Below are 11,285 nucleotides of genomic sequence, written 5' to 3' on the forward strand. Positions count from 1 at the left end.
GCCAGTGCCGAGCCCTTAGATACCCTTGGCTTTGGTCAGGCCAGTCATTTTGGCCTGTTTCTCCAGCTGTACACAATTTCCTCTTTCACGTTTCTCTCTCTACTACTAGTAGTCTAGAAGGTAGTACCTTAGAAGGCTTGCGTGTTTTTTTTGTTTTTTTTTTAAGATTGCTACCTATCCATTAAGAAGGCTTGCGTATGACTTTGATAGCCGTTTGATTTTCAAACAAATACAAAATCCCACCGAATGTAGCTTCAACCATTATTCCGTTCCTTCACCCCCTCCCCACATCAACCAGCATTTTCACGTTTCACTACCAAAGATGGGCTGCTGCTTTAGCTCCACCGCCACCACCACCAGCAAAACCAATCAAAAGAACCAAAATCCCCCTAAACCCCACAATTCTCCACTGAAACCTCCGATCATACAATCTCACAAAACCCCACCTCCTCCTCCTCCTCCTCCTCCTCCTGAAGAAGAAGAAGAAGAAACCGTGATAAAAGAAGTATTGGTGCTTTCAGAAACACCCACACTCGACAAGAAACAACAAGAAAAAAACACCCAAACTCCTCTAACCATACCGCCCAAAACGCAAACAGAGGATTCCAGTCCAATTAAGAAACAGCAGCAACAACAACAACACGAGCAAGAAACCTCCGATCTCTCTCAACTTTCAGAGATTTACAGCATCACAGAAACCATCTCAACGACACCGACAACAACAACAACAACAGCAACAAAAGGCTTGAAAGAAGATGAAGCAACGAGCAAAGAGAACAGCGAAGTCAAAAACAAGTCCCCAGCAAAGGTAATAAAAAAGCGTCCAAGCAATGGGGACCCTGGCAGTGTTCGAGCTAGAAGAGTGGACCCATCACCAGAGAAGAAGGCCCAGTGTCGAGGAAGGGGATCACGTGAGTTGAGGACTGTGCAGCGTAACGTGGGGTCGAGGTCCAGATCACCGGGAACCGGCAGAGCCGGTGGAGTGGGTAAGGGTGCCTTCGGGAAGAGTCCTACGACGGTGACTGGAAAAACCGATAGTAAGCCAGTAGGTGCCGTGACAGTGGAGGGCCAGGGTAAGAGAGAGGAAGATGGAAAGGGGGACGTGATGGAGCAGCAGCTGGGCACCGAGTCACTCGAGAACCCTCTTGTTTCCTTAGAGTGCTTCATCTTTTTATGAAAAAAATCAAGCCAATTTTTTTTTTTTTTTAAAAAGCAGTGTTCGTTGTTTGTGGATTGTCGAAATAGTTTGTTGGTACTTGCTTTGTCGATTTCGAAATGTTGTGGGGTTTGTAAATATTCATCCGTAAATCCCCTTACCCCTCTCGGGTCTTGGCGTGGCTTTTCATTTTGGTTTAAAGATTTAATCTTGAGTGTAGGGAATAGGGATACAAGGAAGTGAAATAGTCCTCGGAATGAGGGGGCGCCAGGGCAGAGACTTCATCTCCTTTCGTCGGTGCTGGTGTGGCCTGGTTAGCTTTTTTCAACTTTGGGCAAACTGGTAAAGCTAGTGCAGGAAAGTTGATTTACGAATTTTCCTGTCCGTGATCTTGACTTTCGTGCCACCGTTGCAGCTTAGATTTTTCCCTGAGGTGATATTTTAAAGATGTTTTACTACAGCCAGAGCATACTATTGTTGTGTTGGAATTAGGAAGCCCACCGAAGGAAAAGCTATTCAATTTTAACTCTTTAAAATCTCAAGACATTTGATCTCAATGCTAATAACAATTTTTGTGCTTGCCTAGTTGTAAAATGGATATTGGATTTGGAATGTTACACTACCAAAATCCATTCTCCTTCCACTTTTCTTTTTTTCTTTTATAATCTTAACTGTTCATCACATTATGCATAAAAAGAAATAATATTAACAGAGGGACAGTGAAAAAATATCGGACGGTGACACTGATTTTTCCAATCTTTTCATGATGGGCTCAACCTGCTAGTTTTTCGTACGACAAAGAATTTGGTGCAAAACCCTTAGTTAATGCTTTTTTTCGAGTAGAAAAGCGTTTTTCTTTTTGGCATTGGGCTTTAAGCCCATTTAAGAGGGTGCAAGAGTTCAGGATCCCATGAGTCTACCTCAAGTCAACCCTAGCGGACCTGCTCCTTGACGCATGGTAGTTAGACATCACATTAACCCAAAGCAAAAAATCGTAATAATCTTAATTTATAGATTTAATTTAAAATCCTAATAATTTAAACTTGATATTAAAAAAATTATAAATTTAATTATAAATTTTTATTCTAATTTAAATTCAAAATGATCGAAACTTAAAATAACCCAAATGCACTCCTTTACCAGCTGTAGCGGTCCAACTACCAATGCCTGCTAATGGCTAATGGGCGTTGATCGCTTAAGCGACCTTAGATTTTCTTGGGCTTATAAGACACGTTCAGTTTAGAAATATGAGCCTATACTTTTACAGGTTTGAAGGTTATTGTAGTATTTTGAAAGTACATGATAGCTACGCATGAATTTTGAGTAGTTCTCCTTTTTCATAAAGATATTAAGTGATGATGCCATTGGAAGGACAGTTGAGGTGATTTTTAGGTTCCAAACTCTCTATACATTTGACTAAGAAGGTTTATATGTGTCAAAAGTAGTGATTTGGGTTAGGATGACAGGAACTGCTTCCAAAGCAATTTTGAGCTTTGAACTGAGCCCACTATCCCGTGGAATAGGATGCTGAGAAAAGAACAAAATGGCAAAGCAATTAGGCCCTCAAATCCATGCACTGTCACAAAGGTCTAATTTTAGGCCTACCTTTAATCATTTTGGGTGCAATGGCAATGCTAGGGGCTTAGGTTGCAGAGTGGTTCTTCTACAAGGAAGGGTGCACACTTCCGCCAGGCTCCAGAGCCCTCTGTAAGTTTAATAAAACTGGAGCACTAAAATTCTTTTAGCTATAAAGTTATATGGAGCATCCACTCTTCCTTTAGTCTCTAATCTTCCAAGCATGGTTTTCAGAAGCTTATCGGCATTTCATTTCTCTTCAAATACAGATATACAAATGTCAACAGGCATATATTTCATGGCCTCCATTTCCCTCCCGTGACATTCTCGGTTCATTAGTTGTGGGCTTGAATTCAATAGATGACATCAATAAAAAGAATTTGTGAAACAAAACTCTGGTGCTCTACTACTCAGCTGCTTTATTTTCAGGCCATGCTATGTTCAGCTTGCCCTTGAGGTTGAGGACACACCAATGCTTTGATTCTGGTGAAGCAGAGGCTTCAAGATGCGCTCCGGCGGACATGGTGCAGGAGCAGGATGTGCAATGAAGGTAGGGGTTTCCTCACCAGGCATCAGAACTGATACCCCATTTGCATAAATTGTCATCTGCATTAACAGATAAATGAATGTTAACCGACAAAACAGACACGCACATGCAGTGCAGCTAAGGATACGGGGACACAAATCAACCTGGATAGCCCTGTTATGCGGTTAATGAGCAAGTCGGTCACCAGACCAATTCTAACGAGGTAAGAGCCTAGAACCAGTGAAGATGACATATATTCAAGAACCTAGACAAAGTCTTAATGATGGTTGAATTTTTTATTTGATTCTGCTTACATTAACCAAGGCAGTTGAAAACCATAGAAGAGACAAAAGGATGAGTTTGCCATTCTTGGGATACAAGCATAGCATATAAAATAGTGGAGGTAAGATAAGAATAATTTTCTAGCCAGCACCATTCCCCACTAAAATAAAACCATTGTCTACGGATGTTTCTACCTTTTTCCACAAATCAAGGGGTTCTAACAGCCAGATGACATTGTACATTGAAAATAGGCAGAAGTAGCCAAGTAGCAATGCTAAGATGATATATTAAACAAACAATATTTGAAAAGGGACAGATGAGGGCGTGCCATGCTTTGATCATAGGAGGTGGGGAACATATGGAAAATGGGGAATCCATGGCACGATATGTTAATATTCTATACTTCAACTTAGCAACACATCAGGTGATGATGTTGCCCAATAGTTTAGCGAACTTGCATCTAAGCAACAATTGAGCCTAGAAAACTTGACCATTTTGTCAATGCACTTAATGCAAAAGGACAACATACCGGGATGGCATTGAGAGGAAATAGCTTAAATGGTCTTAAAAAATTTTGGAAGGTTTAGTTGCTCCTGTTAAGAAGATAGGTGGTGTGCATTTTGACCTTTATATGCAAACCTGATTGGATGGATGCTCAAAAAGTCAAAATGACTGAGCACTATAATGGAAGGATTTAGATATCAAATAAACAAAGGTAGGCAAAACTTCAATTCCGCCTGTCATTAAGTATGACATTTGAGACAAAAATCACTTGCTGGTGATGAATAATGCTCCCATTAGTCCTAATATACCCCCCCACACACACACCACATAGATGATACTTGTCTACATATCTGTGCTAGAAAATTGACATATTAGACGACAAAAAAAAAGAGTTAAAAACCTTAGCAATTATTGATGTTCGTCCTTCATTTAAAGAAAAAAAATAGGTTGTTGGCAGATAAACAACTGAAAACACGAAACCTAAATCTTGAATCTTTTATTTCCTCAGACAAGATTATCAGCAGCAGCAAAAGAGATTTTGGAAGTGGACCACCACGTGTAACACGAGATGTTAATAGTTTCTACAAGCACTGTAATGCAAAACAAATTGTTAAGGAACTACTTACCTGAGTAATTATCATAATACTAATATAAGAAATTAATCTTTTCTTTTAATAGAAGAATAATATCACAACTTTTTGAAACGGAGAGAAAATTGCTTTGTGATTACAAAGATTGTTATTCTAAGATCTTTATAATCAAACATGGTTGCGTTAGAGAGCCGTTATAATAAAATATTAGAGTATAATAATTCATTAATACATAATGCAGATCACTATGAGAACTCCAAGCCACCCCCTGTCATCTTTCCATGGAGATAATGGATTAGTATTTAATTGATATGCCTTGTCCACAAATTAAGCCCCAAACCCGCAATCACCTAAGCCAAAGCCTAGACGTTACAATTATCAAGTACATCTAAAGCCATAGACCCATTAACAGTAGGAGTAGTAGTTATTTTGGTAAAAGAACTTGGAGAAAATTTTAAAAAGTTTAAATTTAGTACATTATTTGTAAACATGTCAAATATTCTTTTTCTTTTTAATTCGATTTATGCTACAAATGCAGCATGTATTCTTTGTTGAAAATGCAAAATTTTCAAAGAACTATACAGTTTAAAAGCTACTATTATATTTTTGGTTTCAGGTGAGGAAAAGAGATCATGGTATTATCAGTGAATAAGAAAAAGGAGGCATGCCAAAATGGGCAGTGAAATGGAGAGCATGTAAACTGGATGGTGGTATACAATTAGAACATGGGTCCCTGCTATCAACCTTTTTGTCTAAGAAAAGAGTTTTTGTCCTTAACAAACAGCAAAAGGAAAGCTGTCCACAATCAAATATATATGAATTAGAGACATCAGGTAGCAGTAAGTAATGGCCAATCCAGAAAAATGATCAAAACATAACAGACAGATCAAAGAAGAAAAGCATTTATCATACTACTAATCAATTCAATTCGTTTTCATGCAACAATGCACTCTGCATAATGACCAGTCAAACAGATGCACCGTATTAGCTATTATTACACACAAAAAAGGAAAGCAAAAGAACCGTCACAATCATGCTGCCAAGCCCATTCATTACCTCTGCTAAACAGAAACAAAAGATCAAAGCAAGAAATGTGGATAGAGATAGAAAGAGAGTAAAAGGTAGCCACCATTCTCACCAGGAAAAATAAAAAGAATACTACAATAAAGTTCATACATTTTTTCTAATATTCTCCATCACTCATTTCACTTCCTTTCATACACCCAGCAAATCCTATGGCAGATTGTGATACAATTGAGCCAAAAAATAAAAAAGGGACAATTTTTTTTTTAAAAAAGGTGTGAGTGTGTGTGTGTGTGTGAGAGAGAGAGAGCTTACTTTGGGAGAAGGGTAATCAAGCTTGCCATTGAAAGTTGTTTGAGACTCGAGATCAGTGCGGTTTCTGGCATTGGAGGACAATGATCTTGGCCTGAGAAATCTCTCAAAGATAGCCATAACAAGGAACATTGAAATGAGAATTGCAGTGGCTACAAAACCAAAGGAAACCGCATTCACTGAGTTGTCAAAACGTCTCCAGTGCTCTTCCCTTTCTAAATTCAGTGGAGCCACTGTTGGCGGCACCGTGTCCCAGTAATCTTGAGCACCCATCTAAAAAACCCAAGCTTAAAAGCAGCCACCACCCTCTCTTTCTCTCATTTACAAAAGAACCAAAGCAGAAGAAACCAGGAAAAACAAACCCCAAAAAGAGAAAACAAGTAAACAGGGAAGAATATCAGAGAGCAATCCCGTGTATAGTTTTCTCCTTTATGACATGCATGGCTTTGGTGCTAATTGAGCATTACCAAAACAGAAGTTGTTGAGAGTAGAGACACAGGAATCTTTTTTTTTTTTTTTTCTGAAGGCTTTTGCTTATATTAGTACCAAGACTTGTGTGCTTCTTCAAGGAGAGAAGATGAAGAAAAAAAGTGGGTGTTTGGGAGTGGTAAGAACAGAGGTTAGCGGAGGTTGGAAAAGGGCGCCTGTCTGAAAAGAGAGCTTTATGTACTAACCTCTTACATAATAAGCTATGCTGCTTTGGGAAAACAAAATAGACCCCAGCATCTGCATGTACTATTTTCCTGTGAAGATACTACCCAATACTAAAGCCTTGACTTAATCTAGAGTAAATTTTATGACTATACACTGGTATTTTTTTATTTTGGAGAAAAGCTAATATTTTAACTCGAATGGTGTACACATAAATTCCTTGTTGAAATTTCTTGAATTGTAAAGTTATGTGACAAATATCAAATATTTGATGCGAACAACAATCTCTGGAACTCCTCTGATTAATTTCTTCACTTTATTTTCAAGAATCACAAATTCAGACTTAGTCTTGGTCATGAACTTCGCTTGACATTTTCGTTTCAAGGGTTTTGATGACTTGATTTTGATATGACTTGATTTTGATCATGAACTATACTTGATATCTTAATCACAAACTTCGCTTGATATATTGATCACGGACTTCGCTCAATATCTCGATCATGAACTTCGCTCGATATCTTCACTTCATAAATTTTTTACTTTTCTCGATCTTCGAAATACTCTGGATTTTCGAATATCTCTGAATGATCCAAATGGCTTGGAGGAGCCTTTATTTATAGTGTTATATGAGAGATTGCTGGGGATGTGTTCTTTTTGAATTATCTTTAAATTATTTTAATTTAATTTGAGATAAATTATAATGATTTATTGAAAGTTTTTTGATTGGCTGAACTTTGAGTCATTGAATTTTGATTGACTGAATTTAAGTTTTATCTCTTCATTTATTTAGAGATAAATTAAATAATCAAATTTGATTTTTATCTCTAAAATATCATAATTATTAGAGATAAACTAGATAACCAATAATTAAATTTCGATTGGTCCAAAAATATGAATATTATCTCTAAATTACCTTGATTTATTTAGAGATAAATTGGATGACCAATAATTAAATTTTGATTGGTCAAAAATACGAATATTATCTCTAAATTACCTTGATTTATTTAAAGATAAATTGGATGATCAATAATTAAATTTTGATTGGTTCAATTTAAATATTATCTTCAAATGATCTCAATGGATAAATATATATGACACATAAGTGAATTGGTTCAACTATGTGTCTTTAAAATAATCCAACCAATTATTTTATAATTAATTATATAGTTATGACATCATTAAGTCCACGTAACGGCACGTAATTGGATGATAATTTATTCCCTTTTATAAATGCCCTCTCAAGACTTGTTCACATATGATGAGGTAAGTGGACAAGTCTTGAAATTTAAAAAAATTCTTAGGATTTCTTAAAATCGTAATATGCATTGGTATTCTTGCAATCCAAGTTAAATTTGAATTATGCTTACTTATAGGTAAGAGAATTATGATATTGGAAGATATGTATTGCAATACAACTATAATCTTAGAAGATGTATATTGCAATAAAACTATAATCTTGGAATAAGTATATTGCAATAAAAATGTTTGAAGAAGTATATTGCAATAAAACTATAACCTTGGAAGATGTATACTGTAATAAAACTATAATCTTGGAAGAATTATTGGTATGGCATTCCTTAATCAACTAGAGCTTTTTCTTTTTACTTTATAAAAAGAGAGTTCTCTTGTGAATTTTCTACTTATTGAAATTTAAGAATTGCAAGTGTTCCATAAGCTAGCAAAGCCAATTTTTCATCTGCTCGAGATTATAAGGTACATCGTCCTTTCTTTTTTAATTTTATTCCGTTATCATGGCAACAGAAGTCACCTGCGTCTTGGGTCTTTAATTATGCAACTCCGGTTATTTTGCCTATTGCCAAGCTTTAAGATGCCACGTTTTGACATTATCTGGCCACCTTACATATGAAAGCAAATGGATTATGCAAGCTACCATCCACGTTACAAGTTTATAATCAAAACAAAAGGTCCATAATTCATAGCATATGCATATCATTGAGCTTCAAGAAGTAAGGTGTCATGGTTTGGATTTGATTTAGCTTCTTTGTTGCACTTGCTTCAAATTTTTTTTTTTGCAATTTTTTTTAATATTGTTGAGATTTTCCAAGCTTTTTATTTCTACAACTTTTCTAATTTCTTTTCTTAGTAAATTGCTTTCTTCACTTAAATTAATAATTTGATATTTTTTTGATAGTTAAATCTCAAATCTGTCAGTCTATAATCAAGATAAGTCCAAATTGAAGTGGAAGAAATTGGTAACCATTTGAAAATTGCTTTTTATAATAGCACTTGTTGATCCATGAAGGTTGCTTTTTATAATAACAATTGTTGATTTTTGAAGGGTGCTCTTTATAATAGCACTTGTTGATTCTTGGGGGTGCTCTTTATAATAGCACACAATTTAGAATCACCATTGTGTACTTCAAGGACTACAAAGATCAACTTGTCATTTGTTTTTTCCAAGAATGAAGATTTAAAAAAGAGGTTGTTTCTTCCCACCATGAGATTGTTGATTTATCATCGTTGAAGAACATAGTTCAAGAATGCTTTAGACATGTTCACAAATTTATTGACCTTGAATTGTCTATAAAAGATCAAACTAAGAAGCTTTAAGAAATTGACCGGATTTGTTTGGCATGTTGATGATTAATAAACTTAGTTGACAAATCTTGAAAAGGAATTGAATGCTTTGTATCTCAAGAAGGATGAGATTGAATGTTTTCTTAAGGAGAAAATGGAAGAGGTGCGTAAGAGGGATGTTAATATTTTCAAGATTAATGAAGAGATAGCTTTCATCAAGTCGTCTCTTATTTTGAGTGAAAATGAAGTTAATTCCTTAAAATTATTACAGAATATGTTAGAATCTTCTCGAGAAGAGCTAAAGAATTTCAAGTGGATGCCTTGATTTGATTACATCCTTATTCATATAACTTTTGCTTTTCACTTTTTTTTTTTTTATGTTTTAGGATTTAGACCTTTAAAATTTTCTTTCACATTGTAATGCATTTCGAATTAGTAATAAAAATCAATCTTTCTTATTGCTTTTCTTTACTTCTAAAGAAATTTCAAAGATGATCTTATAAAACCTTCTAGAAACTTTTTATTCCAAAAATTTTCTTAGATACCACTTGAACCTCAAAACAATTCAACTTGCGAATGCAATTTGTTTCACTTGCAATTTAATGGATGGAATCACATAACCAAAGCAAAGCACAAACTTGATTTATTCTTCAATCATCGTAAAGAATTAAGTCATGCTTAATTCAAGAGACCTTTTTTTTTTTTTTTTTGTAACTAAACTTGGCAATGAGACCAAGGTGCCTACATACTTCCTAATATGAAAAAGGATCAAGTCATAACGTAGTTTATATTTTTTTTTCCTTAACTTTTGCCTAAGTTGTCCTATTAAGGATTTTCAACTTAGTAGGTTTTGTTTTTTTTTTTCTTAACCTTTGCCTAAATCATCCTATTAAAAATTTTCAACTTAACAAACTTTTTTTGTGGGCAGTTTAACCTCTTGCTAAGGAGCATCCAACCTTCATGCATAGTAGTGCTTCAAGAATTTGCCATGGATTGGACCAACTCTTACTCCATCTTGATCAATAATCTTATATGTGCCATTGGTGTAGATTTCTTGAACAACTTATGGTCCATCCAATTTTGAGAGGAACTTGTTACCCATACGATGTGTAGTGTTTATGGGTCTTCTCACAGCAAGAACTAAGTCTCTTACTTGGAATGATCGTGGTTTAACTTTCTTGTTTAAAGCTTTGGACAATCGGGCTTGATTACATTCTAAGCGTTGTTGTGCTTCCAACCTTTTTTCATTTAATGCTTCAAGTTCTTCAAGGTGTAGGTGAACATTATCTTCATTCGAAAGGCCTTCCTGAATGACAATTCTCAATGATGGAATTTGACGTTCTAGTGGGAGAATAGCTTCTACACCATAAACAAGCAAGTGTGGAGTAGCTTGAGTAGGTGTATAAAATGTCGTACGATAAGCCCATAAAGTTTTCCTTATTTTCTCTGGCCAATCTTTCTTTGCGCGATTAGCAACTTTCTTGAGAAGATTACACAAAGTCTTGTTGAAAGCTTTTACTAAACCATTTGCTGGTGCATGGTACATGGAAGAATTATGTTGCTTGAAGTTAAACTGTGCACATAACTTCTCCATTGCGAATTGTTTTCCATTATCTGTTATGATACATCGTGTGTCATGACCTGAAACTCCCATCGAGCCTGTGACAACCGCCGCGGTGCCCCGATGGTCACTCATCTCTTAGAATGCCAACCGGAACCCCGCAAGGCTTAATATCGGTTTCTCATTTCCCCCGGTGAGTAACCATTGCCAAATTTTATGTTCTAAAAGATTTTGAGCTATTTTCAACTTAAAACTGATAAAATAAAAATTTTTATCTCACAGGGGTATTTTGGTCATTTTCCACTAAAAATTTTGAAACCAGTTAAAATGTAGTAAACAAGTACCAATCGCATAATTCACAATTAAAAATAAGTTTAGGCATCTAAAACCTTTATTCAAAATGAAATTATAATTATTTGAATATAATAAGAAGATAAAACGAAATATTCAATAAAATATTTTATTCTCTTATAAACAGAAATTTTGGAGTTATGCGAAGATACTTTTTGTAACGTAAAAATAAAATAAATTCATCATATTGTAGCACAATAAACTATTAAATTTACA

The 11,285-nt window shown here is 35.4% G+C and overlaps 3 protein-coding genes across 3 annotated transcripts; 1 reads left to right on the plus strand and 2 right to left on the minus strand.

The window, feature by feature from the left end:
• The first annotated feature begins 135 nt into the window (after positions 1 to 135).
• LOC148764025 (uncharacterized) lies at positions 136 to 1,750 on the plus strand. Its single transcript, XM_088803707.1, has one exon. The coding sequence runs from the start codon at positions 323 to 325 to the stop codon at positions 1,175 to 1,177; it is 855 nt and encodes a 284-aa protein (XP_088659833.1). The 5' UTR covers positions 136 to 322; the 3' UTR covers positions 1,178 to 1,750.
• A 1,208-nt stretch (positions 1,751 to 2,958) lies between these two features.
• On the minus strand, positions 2,959 to 6,711 carry LOC18608658 (uncharacterized). The gene is made up of 2 exons (XM_018114572.2): positions 5,972 to 6,711; positions 2,959 to 3,337 (listed from the first exon to the last, which is right to left on the minus strand). Exons 1-2 carry the CDS (start codon positions 6,239 to 6,241, stop codon positions 3,173 to 3,175), a joined length of 435 nt encoding a protein of 144 aa, XP_017970061.1. The 5' UTR covers positions 6,242 to 6,711; the 3' UTR covers positions 2,959 to 3,172.
• Positions 6,712 to 10,220: 3,509 nt separating this feature from the next.
• On the minus strand, positions 10,221 to 10,853 carry LOC108660752 (uncharacterized). Its single transcript, XM_018115108.2, has one exon. The coding sequence runs from the start codon at positions 10,851 to 10,853 to the stop codon at positions 10,221 to 10,223; it is 633 nt and encodes a 210-aa protein (XP_017970597.2).
• Positions 10,854 to 11,285: the final 432 nt, after the last annotated feature.

This window comes from Theobroma cacao, chromosome 2 (genome assembly GCF_053813885.1).
Source record: "Theobroma cacao isolate CCN51 chromosome 2, ASM5381388v1, whole genome shotgun sequence".
Taxonomy (NCBI): Eukaryota; Viridiplantae; Streptophyta; class Magnoliopsida; order Malvales; family Malvaceae; genus Theobroma; species Theobroma cacao.